The sequence below is a fragment of the Megalobrama amblycephala genome, linkage group LG7 (genome assembly GCF_018812025.1).
Source record: "Megalobrama amblycephala isolate DHTTF-2021 linkage group LG7, ASM1881202v1, whole genome shotgun sequence".
NCBI lineage: Eukaryota > Metazoa > Chordata > Actinopteri > Cypriniformes > Xenocyprididae > Megalobrama > Megalobrama amblycephala.
Window position 1 is genome coordinate 15,204,376 of NC_063050.1, and position 15,106 is coordinate 15,219,481.

General features: G+C 36.7%; 1 protein-coding gene across 1 annotated transcript in view; it reads right to left on the reverse strand.

The window, feature by feature from the left end:
• Window positions 1-562: 562 nt before the first annotated feature.
• The window catches only part of LOC125273125 (protocadherin Fat 1-like), a 184,278-nt gene continuing 169,734 nt past the window's right edge, over window positions 563-15,106 (reverse strand). The window contains exons 20-29 of the mRNA XM_048198393.1: window positions 7,439-7,587; window positions 6,984-7,291; window positions 6,648-6,758; window positions 5,571-5,762; window positions 4,658-4,755; window positions 2,929-3,093; window positions 2,210-2,404; window positions 1,803-1,901; window positions 1,625-1,643; window positions 563-1,516 (exon numbers count right to left, since the gene is read on the reverse strand). Coding sequence (XP_048054350.1) covers window positions 1,481-1,516; window positions 1,625-1,643; window positions 1,803-1,901; window positions 2,210-2,404; window positions 2,929-3,093; window positions 4,658-4,755; window positions 5,571-5,762; window positions 6,648-6,758; window positions 6,984-7,291; window positions 7,439-7,587 — 1,372 coding nt within the window. The 3' untranslated portion in view covers window positions 563-1,480. The remainder of the gene's footprint in view (window positions 1,517-1,624; window positions 1,644-1,802; window positions 1,902-2,209; window positions 2,405-2,928; window positions 3,094-4,657; window positions 4,756-5,570; window positions 5,763-6,647; window positions 6,759-6,983; window positions 7,292-7,438; window positions 7,588-15,106) is intronic.

Below are 15,106 nucleotides of genomic sequence, written 5' to 3' on the forward strand. Positions count from 1 at the left end.
TGGTTTTAAATAAATCTGGTTTATTTTAATTCAAGACTCCATAGTTTAAACTTAATTTAAACCCTGTCCGGGAAACCGCCCCATGAGAGTCCGTGGATACAGTAGAAATGAATGAGACGTTCCGTAATCTGAATCATACCTGTCGAGCAATTGTCTGTGACTTTTCTTATAAAACAGCAGTTTTTCAGTGTAAACTCTAAAAATAGATCAATCCAAAATGAACAAAATTATGGGCTGTCGATTCATTAAATGATATACCATTTCCTCACAAAAGCATTGCGTTTTTTTTTCTTTTTTTTTTTCAGGTTGCAGGCTTGGCTTTGCCAGTAGTTATGGTTAATAAAACTGTCTTTGTACTGTGTACTAAAAAAACAACCGTTAATTCTACATAGAAATATGGGTATCTCCTACACAAGCCTAATAAACTAACATCTGTTGTAGTGGTCTTCTTGAACCTGGAAATTTAACTAATTTAAATACCCCAAACATAACACATTTTTAATGTTTGTTAGTTTTAACCAAATTCCAAATGTGAATTAAAGACACAGAGGCTACATTTGAAAAACATCTATATTTATTTACATTTACACATTTGGCAATTCACGTATTCCTTGGGAATCAATCCAGTGACTGGCATTTCAAGCACCATGCTTTCCTGTTTGCGCTACAGGACTGCTACATGTCTTAACTATTTTTCATTATGAATTCTGCTTTACAAAAATAACACTCCAATTCAGAAAAAAAGTGTCAGTAATGTGTGTGGCTTCATGTCGGGTGTTTCTTATAGTCACTTATGAGACAGTAATACATAATGAGTGGAGTACAGTGATGCTCGCCTCTTTGAAGGGAATTCACCCTGTGTTGTATCTGTTGTGACTTGAGTAGCCCAGCTAACAGAACACTGAATATTTAGAGAACGTTCTTATAACAACATTCTGTTAGCTGGGATATCATTGTGAGTCACATGACAGCTGATCCTGGACCTGAGTGCACATGATCAAAGATGTTAATCCTGTAACGCTGTAGCCCAGAGCCTGTTTCTGTCTTTAGAACATGTTGGGAACTAAACCCTTAAAATCCTGCCTACAAAGTCATCTCTAGTTTAAAGGGTTAGTTCACCTAAAAAGGAAAATTCTTTCATTTTTTCATTTTTTACTTACCATCATGTTTTTCCACACCCATACGACCTTCGTTCATCTTCAGAACGCAAATAAAGCTATTTTTGATGAAATCCAAGGTTTTTTTTTATCACCCATAGAAAGCAACGTAATTACCGTCATTCAAGGTGCAGAAAGGTAGTAAAGACATTGTTTAAATAGTCATAACACATTACCCTTTCAGATTAGGGCTGTAAATGTGTCATAATCAAGACATAAGTTCATGAAGTCTTGTGCACTACTGAGAAGAAGTGAGGAATTTTGATCCATCAGGGAGTTTTCAGAGGGCAGAGATGCTGTTTCCACTGATATCACTTCCATTCTCAGATTCTCTGTCTTGATCTGTTACTAACCTCAACCTGGGAAACACACAAAACACACAGGACAAAATATGAATAAGAATTTAGATTCCATGTTAATGACAAAATTATATCTGATTAATTATGGGTTACAGCAAGGTGCTTTACCTCTCTGGATTCTGGGATTCTGTTAACAAAAGAAGAAACATGTTTAGTCAAACATCTCAGAACAAACCAATGCATATAAATACATGGAAACTAATGCAGATTTTGTATTTGAGAACAATCTTTTCAAAAATGAGTTTAACTGATTGTATCTGATCTTTAACAATATTTTGGCACTTACGTGTTAAAGTCAGCAGGATTGCTCATACTGAATCTCCTTTCAGGTAAATCAATGTCAGAATTTAAACTCTGTCTGTCAGAATCTGTGTCCTTCTTTTTCCTGAGACAACAAAAAATATGTATTATTATAACTACTCACCAAACATATTAATTTTATAAAAATCAATTCTGATTTCATGTTGACTTTAAGTTTATTTTTCAATTAAGAATTATTTTGGAATTCAGTTGACCACAACAAAGTTTATTCTGTTTCACACACACACACACACACACACACACACACACACACAGAGAGAGAGAGAGAGAGAGTTTTACTATCCTTGTGGGGACCATTTGGACCACACAATATAATATAAACCTGTATACACACACACAGATACATAGATAGATAGATAGATAGGAACTTACTTAAGATACATAATCGACGATGAAAAAGTCACAATGCTTATAACCAGCAGAACACTGACAACGATGAGAGCGATTGTGACTCCTTGACCGGGATCTTCAGGGTTTACAGGACTGTCCTCCACTTTGATTTCCAAACCAGGACCAAAAACCTTCTCCAGTTCAGTTGTTAAAGCTTTGAGCTCAGTGTTCAGTTTCCTGTGGGAGTGAACATATTTCAGATGCTGTCCTCTAACACTCTCATCCTAATTATATACAGTAGAATTCAGGCTAGCAGACCAGAGTGAAATGTGTACAGTATATTTTTTGTTAATGCACAAACAGTTATTTTTCATATATTTTTCTATATTTTTGTTAATGCACCTGCATATATATATATATATATATATATATATATATATATATATATATATATATATATATATATATATATATATTAGTCAACATTTGAAGTGGATCAAAACCTTTAATCAAAGTTAAATTTAAAGTTAAAACCTTCTTCTAAGGACAACTTTCATTAACTTTTTTTATCCACTTCAAATGTTGACAACTTGATAGCTTGTTGGGTTTTATACATTAATCCATTTGCTGGGTTGTTTTTTCACATAGTGCTAGGTCAGTCAACCTGTATACAGTATTTTGTTTATTCTGTTTACTTACACATTTCCACAACAGCTTTCACATTAGAAGAGTCTAAATAAACTGATATTCGTTCAACTTACTCTTTGACCTCTGTGGCTTTGATGACAGCTCCACTGGAGTCCATGGCAATGAAACTGACGTAAGTTTTGTCTGTAGATTCTCTGAGAATGGTGCGCATCTCAATCCCATCTTCAGCTCTCACACTGAGGATTTTCACAGTCCAGCCTAAAACTTTCTCCATGGATCTGAGAAAATAAAACACTATCAGATGGTGTAAAGAACACAAAACAATAAGAGGAAGTAGCAAGAAGTGCCTCTTCAGTCCAGTTTGTAAAACAGAAAAAACAATTATTGAACTGGCTTAAAACAATGTTTTGCTCATCATCGATCTAGTTCTTTAACTTGATATGCTGAGTTAACAACTTACTAGAGAAGAAGCTTTTCAGTAAATGGTGTAAATTTCAGTCTGTTCTACAGACAAAGTGACTTAAAAAGACTTGGAAATACAGCCCACATGTTATATGGACTACTTTTATTATAATTTTTTTTTTGTCTTATTTGAAGCAGCTATGATCACTACTGTATGACATTGTGTGGGAAAGAACTATAAAAACATTTTATTTTGTGTTTCAGCAGACACACAGGTTATAATAATAATTCCTTACATTAACTCTTTTCTGGACACACTTTACATATTGAAGGGGGAATCTCCTCAACCACCACCAATGTGCAGCATCCACCTGGATGATGCGACGACAGCCATATTGCGCCAGAACGCCCACCACACACCAGCTTATTGGTGGAGGAGACAGTGTGATGAAGCCAATCAGTGTATGGGGATGATTAGGAGGCCATGATGGACAGAGGCCAATAGGTAAATTTGGCTAGGATGTTGGGGTTACACCCCTACTCTTTTCAAAGGACATCCTGGGATTTTTAACAACCACAGAGAGTCAGGACCTCGTTTTAACATCTCATCCAAAGGACGGTGCTTTTTGACAGTATAGTGTCCCCATCACTATACTGGGGTGTTAGGACCCACACAGACCACAGGGTGAGCACCCCCTGCTGGCCTCACTAACACTTCTTCCAGCAGCAACCCAGTTTTCCCAGGAGGTCTCCCATCCAGGTACTAACCAGGCTCAGCCCTGCTTAGCTTCAGTGGGCAACCAGTCTTGGGCTACAGGGTGATATGGCTGCTGACAAGGTTATGAATGCCATGACCTACTAAACAAATCCAGAAGACGTCTTTTCAATGTCTTTATCACAAAAGTCGTACATTGAAAAGACGTCCACTGAGGAACTAGAATGAAAGTTTTTATGACGTCTTTTTTTTGATTGGAGAATAATTAAAAAAAAAATAGAAAGTCTTTCCTTCAGATCTGGTTTCCCCTTACAATCCAAAGATGTGTGAATTACAGATGCTGAGATGTCTAAAGGTGTGAACGTGTGTTTACTGCCTATGGATGGAGTTTTTCTTTCTTTTTTTTAACCTTGTATGGAGGTTCCATGAATGGACTTTCAGAAGACGTCAAAAGAAGACGTCATAAAAACTTTCATTCTGGCTCCTCATTGGATGTCTTTTCAATGTATGACTTTTATGACAAAGACGTTAAAAAGACATCTTCTAGACATAGTAACTTTTAGTAAGGAGGGTGAGTAAAATAATTCATTTTTAAATTTATTTTTATCTTTTCATTAAACATGTTTCCACTTACACTCTTAGATCAAAACACATTAACGCTTAACTTCATAAATGGAAATGCTCTTTTTCTGTCTCAATAACATGTTTCAATAATGATTACTCACTCTTCCATCTCTGGTATCTTTTTCTCCACTATGTGTATGGGCTGGTTTAGAGAGATTACTGAGACGCTGTCTCGATGTACACTTTGTTTCACTGCGATCTGCAGGTGGAAAACACAAGGGGCCTCAATTATAAAATGTTCTGTAGAAACTGTCCTATGTTTGATCTAAGATCATTTCTCAAATGTGTGTAACTGTGATTCCGAAAAATTAACGTACGCAAAAACAAAAACAAAAAACGAGCATACGCCTCTCTTTCACTTGTGAAATCTATAAATCACAAATGATCTTGAAATTGTGCGCAGCAGAATGGTTTCAGATCTGAATGGCCTAGTAAATGCTCCCTAATTAATATCATTGTTAATTATTTAAGTGAAACATATTTTGTGAAAAACCTATTTATTTTATATATATATATATTGATATTATGCTCATGTTCTGTTGTCTATGCTGATATTTGCACATGTAAAAATAAAAATAATGGGTGACAGACATTTATCTATTCTAATTTAATTAGAGTAGATTTATCTGTCAGGATAAATTATTATTATTAGGGACAATAACTATTATCAGGATAATAATAATAATAATAATAATAATTATAATTATAATTATTATTGCTGCTGCTTATAGATTTCCAAATACCTGCAGTACTCCGACTCTGCCACAAGGAAAAGTGCGTACTTCTGCTCAGACCCTGATGTGGCGGAAAGCACTTTTCCATGTCAAAGAACATTTTTATAAATATGAACTTTGCCGTGGATTTTAGCGTACACACACTCTAAGATCAAATCTGTGCGTATGCACACTTTATAAATGAGGCCCCAGAACTCTTCGCATTGACTGCTCTGTTTTACTGCTCAGTTCTCAAAGAAAATTAAATTGGTAAATTTTTCTCTTATTTTCTCTCTCTCACCTGTACTGTTGTGGTCACGGACAGTCCATGTTTATCAGTGGCTTTAGCATGAAAGGTGAACAGATTGTCTCCAAAGCTAGATGCATCCAGTACGTAGATCTGACCAGTGTTTGTCTCCACATCCAGCAGAGTTGTGGACTCCTGCAGGGAATACTGCAGTTCTGAGCTCTCGCCCACATCAGGGTCCGATGCCTGAGGGACAAAAAAACACATTTCAACCACATTTACTACAAACCCCCCCCCCCCCCCCCCCCCCCCAAAAAACAACAACATGCACATCACGTATATATATACCTATATACACAGTAAAATCCCCAGAGTTAAATCAGCTCTACTCAGAGTACATTTGGTCCCTCTCTAAATAGTGTTAAAGTAACACTTTATGCAGAGTTAAAGTTAATGAGATAATTAAGCAATTCATTAAGTGATGATTGAACATTAATGATGAACACCTGCTGTTAACAAGCATAATCACTGAAGAAAAGAGAAACACAAGAACTACAGCTGACTTTAGCCACAGCCTTAGATTAAATCAACTTTAACTCTGGGGATTTTACTGTGTAGGGGATTCCATCATTTTATGAATCATTTTATTTAATAAATTAATTTATAATTTTAATTACATTTTATGAATTAAGCAGCTCGTAAACTTTATCAATAGAAAAAAAAAAAAATAACCCATTAAACATTTAAGTATTTCTCCCTATATAAAAGGGTTCTATAAAATTGAGTAAAGGGTTCTGTATAGAACCTTTTAAAGAGTTTCTTAACTGCTTTGTAGGGAAACATTTCAGACATCACATTTTTATATGCCAGGAGAACAAAATTAAGCACACATCTCCTCAACAAGACCCATGATTTGAGGAATCATATGTCTGAAGCACTGATAGCATGGGATGAGTTACATGCTGAAATGTATTACTTAGGGTTAAGCATCTGAACAAATCACTGGCCCTGTAGTATGAGCAATAGCAACAGAAACAGTAACAGTGATGTTTGCTTAGTGAACGCCATCTAATTACAAAATAGAGTACATCCACTGCATTTATATCTGATATCTATGCCGAACACACTTACCTGGACCTTCACTATAGAGAATTTGTATGGAGAGATACTGAAAATTTCTTCTTTATATATTTCAGCATCAAACACAGGAGCTTCATTCACATTCTCAACCTGAACGCTGACCTGAAGATTGTGAGAGAAAGAAAATCAAATTATTTATGCCAGATTTATTTTAAAAAGAGAAACTTTGGCTTTGACATACTTGAAGAGTAAATCTTAGGCCAGAAACATACTCTTAATAAGTATGTGAATGCAAACATTTTGTATTCTAATATATACATGTATTAACATAAATAGTGTACTTGTGTAGAGTTTGTTTCTGGTCTTAATTTGAAGTAAGAATAGTACCATTGTCTCTGCAGTGTTTGGAGGAGTTCTGGAGTCTATGGCCTCTACTGTGAGGATGTACCACTCCTCTTCCTCCTTGTCCAGAGGTCTGAGAGCTTTTATGGTTCCCTCACCATCCACAGAGAAGACATCCTTGTGTGACTTCATATTATATCTGACCGTAACCACTGGATTACCTGTTAATGCCTTGACCTTGCCCACTATTGACGCCTCAGGTTCATTCTCTTTAATTGCGAAGTTGTAGGAGGAGCTTTCAAAACCCACACTCTCAGTGAAAGTGGTAATTTTGAAGTAGATCAAGACTTCGGCTACAGAGAGAAGAAATCAGAAGAAATCATTAAATCAAATTTAATTACTGCAGGGGGAATGAACTGCTCCAAATAAGAATTACTAACATTATCTGCATTGTTTTAACACCAGATTCACTAAAGAAATTATGCAAACCAAACCCAAACCTTCATCAGATTCTGGTGGTGTTCCATGATCTGTCGCTATAGCAGTAAGGGTTAGCAGCGTGTCTTCTGTGACCCCGCTAAGGTCAGAGGTCAAAGTGATGTCTCCTGTTTCAGCATCCAGTGCGACCATTGAGGAGACTTCAGAGAAACTACAGAAAGACAACATTCATGCATCTGTCTTAAAGGTGTCATGTAGGTAAGAGTGTTTATAGTTTTTCCTTCATATTATTGATCCTAAAGAAATGGAAGTTTAGTCTTAAGCTTACCTGTAGCTAATCAGTGCGTTGTTTCCAGCATCTTTATCTGTGGCCGAGAGCGTCAGCAGCACCTCTCCAACCTTGGCGTCTTTAACCAGAATGCTTTTGCTGTAGGCGTCGGAGCTGAAAACTGGAGCGTTGTCATTGACATCTGTGATACTGACCCTCACTGTGGTGATGCTCTGCAGAAAATGAAACCAAACAACACTTTTGTAGACTTAGTCCAAAAGTTCATATTTGCAATGTCTAGATCAAGCTTAATGACTTTATTAGTGTCAGAAATCCAAAGCTTTTAATATCAACATACAGTTGGATCCACAGTGCAACTTCATTGTCAAGAGCAGCCCACTTAGATCATCAGCATGAAATAAATAAATACATCTGTCTGGGGTTTGCTATATTTGTCATTTAGGGATGTAACCTTTGTAGCAGGGGTTCTCATCTCTGGCTTTGAGATCCACTTTCCTGCAGAGTTTAGCTCCAAACTTTATCAAACTCTGCCTATAACTCTAGTAATCCTGCAGGAAAGTGGACATTGAGGAGGAGTGTTGAGAACTCCTGCTTTAAAGCAGTGGTAGACAACCCTGATCCTGCAGAACAACCTTTCAACTTTCTTACGATTGTTTCCTACATTTGCAATATGCACTTTTAGTCCGTGAACAAACTGAGGGAATGCTGGCTGAGGTTGTGACTAAGAATGTACCAATTAGTACAATCACAAAACTGTATTGAAGTACACAGTGACATCAGGGAAATCATAAAAAAATAAGAAATTACATTTCCCTGTGGCATCCCATGATCCACAGCAACAATGATCACATCGTACAAATCCTGTGTCTCTCGATCCAGCTCACTGATAGCTAGTAGAGTCCCATCCTAAAGAGCAGAAGGAATTTTTATTATTATTATTTAAATAAGATCTGAACACCTGACAATACATTGCCATGTTTATAGGTCAAGGTCCTCACCTCTCTGAATCTGAATATTTCACTGTGTGAGTATGTAGTGATGGTGACACGTCCGTTGTCTCCAATGTCTGCATCTGTGACTAAGATTTCACACACCTCTCCAGGTGATGAGGGGGTGTACGGACCTTCCTGAATCTCAATGGGCTCTGGGAGAGGAAGGAATTGTGGGTTGTTGTCGTTGACGTCCAAAACAGAGATGATGACCTGAGCTGTGGAGCTTAAACCATCGACAGGCTGGTCTACAGCTATTACCTGAGAAAGACAATACAAGCATCCCATTCAGAATGAAAAGTCATCCTGAACATTTCGTAAATAGTTTTGTAATAGGATTTTAAGAATGTGATTGCTTTATACCTCTATATTGTAATTGTCTACAGTTTCTCTATCTAAGGTGGCGTCACTCCGGAGTGATATTACTCCCTGACTGTTGATACTGAAGGTATCGCTATCCATGATGAAGTGACCTTTAGAGAATCCTTCCTGATCAGACAGAAAACTAGAAAAGGTAAGTACCTGTACATCAAACAAACTTGGAATGTTGACTTGACAAAACATTACATGGGAGTTTACATGATTAATATGAAGGTTATTTAGGTCTTGTGCAGTTTCCATATGTCTGCTTTGGAAAACATAATTTGACACACCCAGACATCAAGAATCAGCATATAAATCTCAACAATGGTGACATCCTTCATGCCGCAATGCATGCTGGGAGCTACCATAGTATACACTCTCAGAAAAAAAGTACAACATTGTACCTTTAGGGGTACAATGGCTTGTCACTGGGGCTGTACCCTCAAGGGTACAAATTTGTACCCTTGTGATTTGTACCTTAACCCCTTAACTGTCACGGTCCCACTGGCTGGACGCCTCCCAACCAGCACACCCATGTTTAGCACATGGTTTAGCCCAGATGAAATGAACACTACTCAGTGTGAACACTATAGGCTGTTAAATGTAACACTGAATCAGTGTTGGAGTTAATGAGATAATTAGGTGATAACGAGCAGAATCACTGAAGGACAGAGGAACAACAAGAACTACAACTTCAGCCACAGCCTTAGATGAAATCAACTGAAGATAAAAGACATTAAATCTCTGAAGATCTGATCAAACAGCATTACCAGCTTCACTTATTACTAACCAGACTGACTTTATTTCTGACAAACATCTACAAAAGTTGTTATTGAGAATTACCAGAGGTTTAGATGTTGATGATTTGTTGAAAATAATAGTTTGGTTTGACGTCACCATGATCGAGATCAGTCTTTGCTTTAGTTAGTCAGTTTTACTCTTGACTTTTTTAGTGTTAGTTTTTCTGTGGCTGTTGTAGCTGTTTGTTATGGTAATAATGACAAGACAAAATGTGATCAGCTGCTTTGTGATAAGAATATAATTGTCATATAATGGTTTAATTCGCAGATCTAATGACAGAGTTTTATATGAATGAAATGTTAAGTTTGTATTAGATCTCTTCTAGAAATACAATGATAAAACGGTTTTAATCAGAAAAAGCTGCGTGAGTTTTAAAACACATTGAACACTAAACACTTTAAAACTCCAGCAAAACTTCCTCACACACAGACATTAAGAATCAGCGAATGAATCTTAACAACGGTGACATGCTTCATGCCGCAATGCATTCTGGGTGCATCATGAAAAAAAAGCAGCATTGTGGCATGAAGCATGTCACCGTTGTTGAGATTCATACGCTGATTCTTGATGTCTGTGTGTGAGGAAGTTCTGCTGGAGTTTTAAAGTGTTTAGTGTACAATGTGTTTTAAAACTCATTCAGCTTTTCTGATTAAAAGTAAATAAAACAAAGTTCATAAGATATTGCTCATATTAAATTCAATCATAAGCTCAGCGAATTAAGCCACTACACAATGATTATATTCTTATCATGAAGCAGCCACATCATCTGATTGTGTTTTCTCTTGCTTTTCTTGCTATAACTAATTCAGTTACAGCAGCCAGAGAAACTCTAATATTACAAAGACAAGTCAAACTACACAACTAAAGAAAACACTGATCACTATGATGGTAACATAAAAACCCTCAAACAAATTTCAATAAAACATCAACAAGAAAAAAACTCTCTCTCTTAATTCTCAATAAGAGCTTCTGTATATGGAGTTGTTTAATCCTCTGCTGAGATCTGGAGAGATTTAATGTCTTCTTTTATCTAAGGCTGCGACTGAAGTCAATTCTAGTTCTAGTGTTTTGATTTTCTGTTAACAGCAGCTATCTTCAATAATTCTCAATCATCACTTAATTAATTACTTAATTATCTCATTCAATTCAACACTGATTCAGTGTTACATTTAACAGCCTGTAGTGTGCACTCTGAACAATGTTCATTTCATCTGGGCTAAACCATGTGGGCCCTACATAGGTGTGCTGGCTGGGAGGCGTCCCGCCAACGGGATCGTGACAGTTAAGAGGTTAATGGCTGGAAGTCAGTTGTAGTTGTTGTGTCTCTCTTTTTCTCTTGTTGTTTCTTCAGCGATTCTACTTATTAACATCAGGTGTCACCACTAATTGTCAATCACCACTCAATCATCAATCAATTATCTCATTAACTTTAACACTGCGATTGTACGCTGTCAAAGCCAATTTTGTACCCTTTTTGAAGGCTCAATTTTTGTATTTTTGTCACCAAAGGTACAAAACTGGTCTCTTAAAGGTCCCGTTTTTCGTGGTTTTTTGAAGCTTTGATTGTGTTTATAGTTTGCAATATAACGTGTTCATGTTTCGCGTGTAAAAAAACACAGTATTTTTCACATAATTTACTTATCTGTATACCGCTGTTTCCACTGTCATAAAAACGGGCTGATGACTTCCTTGTTCTATGAAGTCCCTCCTTCAGAAATAGGTAACGAGTTCTGATTGTTCCAGTGGTTCCTGTGTTGTGATTCGACAGCAGTTTAGCGCTCCTTGCCCGGAAAGGTCACGCCTCTTACCATAACGTGGAGATGCACGCGCTCAGTGTTATTGTAAACATGTCTTTAATTTTACCCTATCAATTTGAGCCGGAATCAGACCCGGTGATTGGACTGCGGGATGAAAATAACAGCGTTTCGACGACATGGCGACAAACACACTCTACAAACGCAACTCTTGTGTATTCCTGTGGGCAGAGGTTAGTCAAAGAACTGTTTTAGTGACGTCATTAAAGAAGGAAGTAGAGGGATGTAGTCCAAACTGGCCGTTCAATGTAGGCAACTTCTGTTAAATAAAATATCTCGCTTGGCATTGAACTTTGAGCTTTAAAATTTTACAGATTTTATTTATACTCTAACAACAACATTACACACTAACTAAAGTTTGAAACATGGGATCACGAAGAACGGGACCTTTAAGGTACAAATCACAAGGGTACAAATTTGTACCTTTGTACCATTGTACCCCTAAAGGTACAATTGGTACTTTTTTTTCTGAGAGTGTAGGGTCACTAGTAAGTCAGTAAGTTTTTTGTCTGTCATATTTTCAAATTTGCAAAAACTTAATTTAATTTAAAATTTAATTTAATTATAAATCTGCATAAATTATATAGACTTTTTTTTTTTTACTTTTTAATTTTTTAATTTTATATTATTCATTTATTTAACAAACAGACAGTGATGTTTTGAGGAACAGTACCAGGTCTAGATCGGTGACTCTAGTCTGAAGCACAAACTGATCCTGAGGTGAATTTTCCAGAATAGATACGGTGTACTCATCCTGGTCAAATTTCGGAGGGTTGTCATTCACATCCTCAATGGTGACGGACACAACAGCGTTAGCCGTCTTACTGGCATCATCCTGCTGAGTTGCCTGTTTATAAAGAAATCATGAAGAGAAAATATAAACAAACACAATACTGAAATCTCTTCAGATTCATAAAGGTCATAATAAACGTCTGATACCTGTATGTTAACATTTATCTGGTCTATTTCCTCTCGGTCTAGTGCCGTTGTCACAGAGATGACTCCACTGTTTGCATCGATTACAAAGTTGCTCTGATATTCATTTGGAGAGACTGGAACAGAGATGTGGATATTTGCTGTGTTATTATCAGAAACCTAAATCAGAATCACACTCATCACTCATACAGTTTGGAGATCATGCTGCGCAGACACACAAACATTCAGGAGCACAAAATCTTGTTGTTAAAGCTGTCCCGTGACTTTTAAATGAGCTTAGTCTTAAAGGTGCTGAAGAGGATGTTTTGTTTTATACATTTTTGCAAAATTACTTCAAACTCGTCAAATTCGTCTTTACTAACTGATAAAAGACTATTTATTAGGTGTACTGAAAGGAATAATATTAATATACATCATCTATGCACGAGGTAGGGCCTTAAAAACATCAGCCAATCATTTACGCGATCATCGCGTAAACGATTGGCCCTCTGGCTTGTCAATCACTGCCGTGACGTTCCTTGTGAGAGACGAGCGCGGCTGCGCGCTCCAGTAACTTTCCACACTCCACAGGCGCCGCATGCAATGTTTTTGTCCGGAGACAGGAGTAACAACTGCAGATTATGAGTTACCTGAGCTGAGTCCGACATAATAAATCCACTAACACGACACAGCGAATGCCGGTTTCCTTACACGTTCCCCCTTAAGGAGGGGGGCTGTTCTTACACATGCGCTCATTTCAAAAACTCACTAACAGTCTTTGGATTCTCAGTCGACGAAAAGATCCTCTTTATCACCTTTAATCACTACATTTTCAGACACAATAAGGTAACGTCACTGTTTTTGAATTAAACTCACAGTTGATTCAAATTACAGCTTTATTTCTGGTAGAGAGATGCTTCACAGATGCAGGTAATTCTCTCTCTCTCTCTCTCTCTCTCACTCACTAATTCATTGAAATAAATGTAAACTTACCGCATTGCTTCATCTCTGTGTCTGATTTAAAGCAAGCAGAATTCTAGATCTAATGAGTCTAATTTTACCCTTTCTGTAAAGTATTGCACTGCAAATATCAATAACATCTTTAACATGTCAGTGCTGGCGAGTGACCAACGGAAATGCCACCAAAATTAATAAAGATGTCCCTAAAATTCAAGATATGAATTGCCATTGTATGAGATCTTGTGTTTTGTGTTTATTTTATAACATTAAGGAATATTACACAAGCAAGTTTTATTTTCTCGAATATCAGCACGATTGCAAAATGGGATACAACAGTTGAAAATATGAACTGACTATATTTAGACACAAAGTTGTCATTTTTGACTGTTTTTGCTTTATTTTGAAAATGAAAACAGTAAAAAAAAAAAAAGTTGAGTCTCCCAGCAATACACAGCAGTGTTTCTTTCTTGAATAATTCACCATTTTTGAATTAATCGGGTGAGTCAATGATTCAGTTACTCGTTCATAAAATCTGGCCCTGTCCCAAAATTCATGTGCACTTGTGGTCTTACAATGGCCACAGCGTGCAGGTGTCCATTAAGTCCACAAGAACATAGGATGTCCCGTTTGACATTAGGTGTCAGAAGGCTGCTTGCGAGCACCCCCTTTGCGGTCACTATGCTCCCTCGATGTGCACTTTACTTGCTAGCAAAGCTAAAATGAATGACACACCTCGTGGTCTCATGGACTTAACGGACACAAGCACATGACACATTTGTAAGTCCAAAATTAAAAGATGATCAACAATATGTAACTTTACTTATGGGACTAATTAAGATTCCAAATATCGTTCTAAATATAAAAGAATAGACGAGTCCACACCACAACTATAACAATATTGGCACAGTGAAATGATTACTTTAAGAAAGATATTCCAGCTGATGAATGATAAAAACATCCTGGTTTAAAGAGCTCGAGCATTTAAAGTGTCAGATGACAAAACTGCAGTGCACGCTTATAAAACAAATGAAAATGATAAAAAAAAAAACAGAATGATATCGTTCGCTAGTGTGGATGCTAATATAGTTATCATTCTTGGTGAGAATGGGCTATAAAAAAATACATATACATCCTTCTTACATCCCTCCATATTATCATGTATTAATATAAATAAATCTAATGAATATAAATTATTAGATATGAATAAAATCAGTATTTCTTATCTAGTTTTTATTTAACATTTGTTATTTAACATTTAATCTTCTGTTATCAGTACCTGCTGTTATGCTGTAAACTACAGTCTCGTTGATGCCCGTGTCGCCATCTTGAGCTTTTATGGCCTCAGGAGTGACATCTGAAAACTGTCCTACCTGTGTATGAACAGAAAAGACATGGAGGGTTTGATTTGTTTGATCAGACATGAGTTTAAAGTATTGATCATGACGTCATTTACCTGATTTTCCTCAATGGATGCCTTGTAGAGACTGTGATCAAAAAAAGGGTTTAGATTGTCAAAATCTTCAACTGTAATTGTAACTGCTGTGGTGTCACTGAGTCCTCCTTTATCCTGCAAAGAAAGAGAGTTTTATTACTATCTAA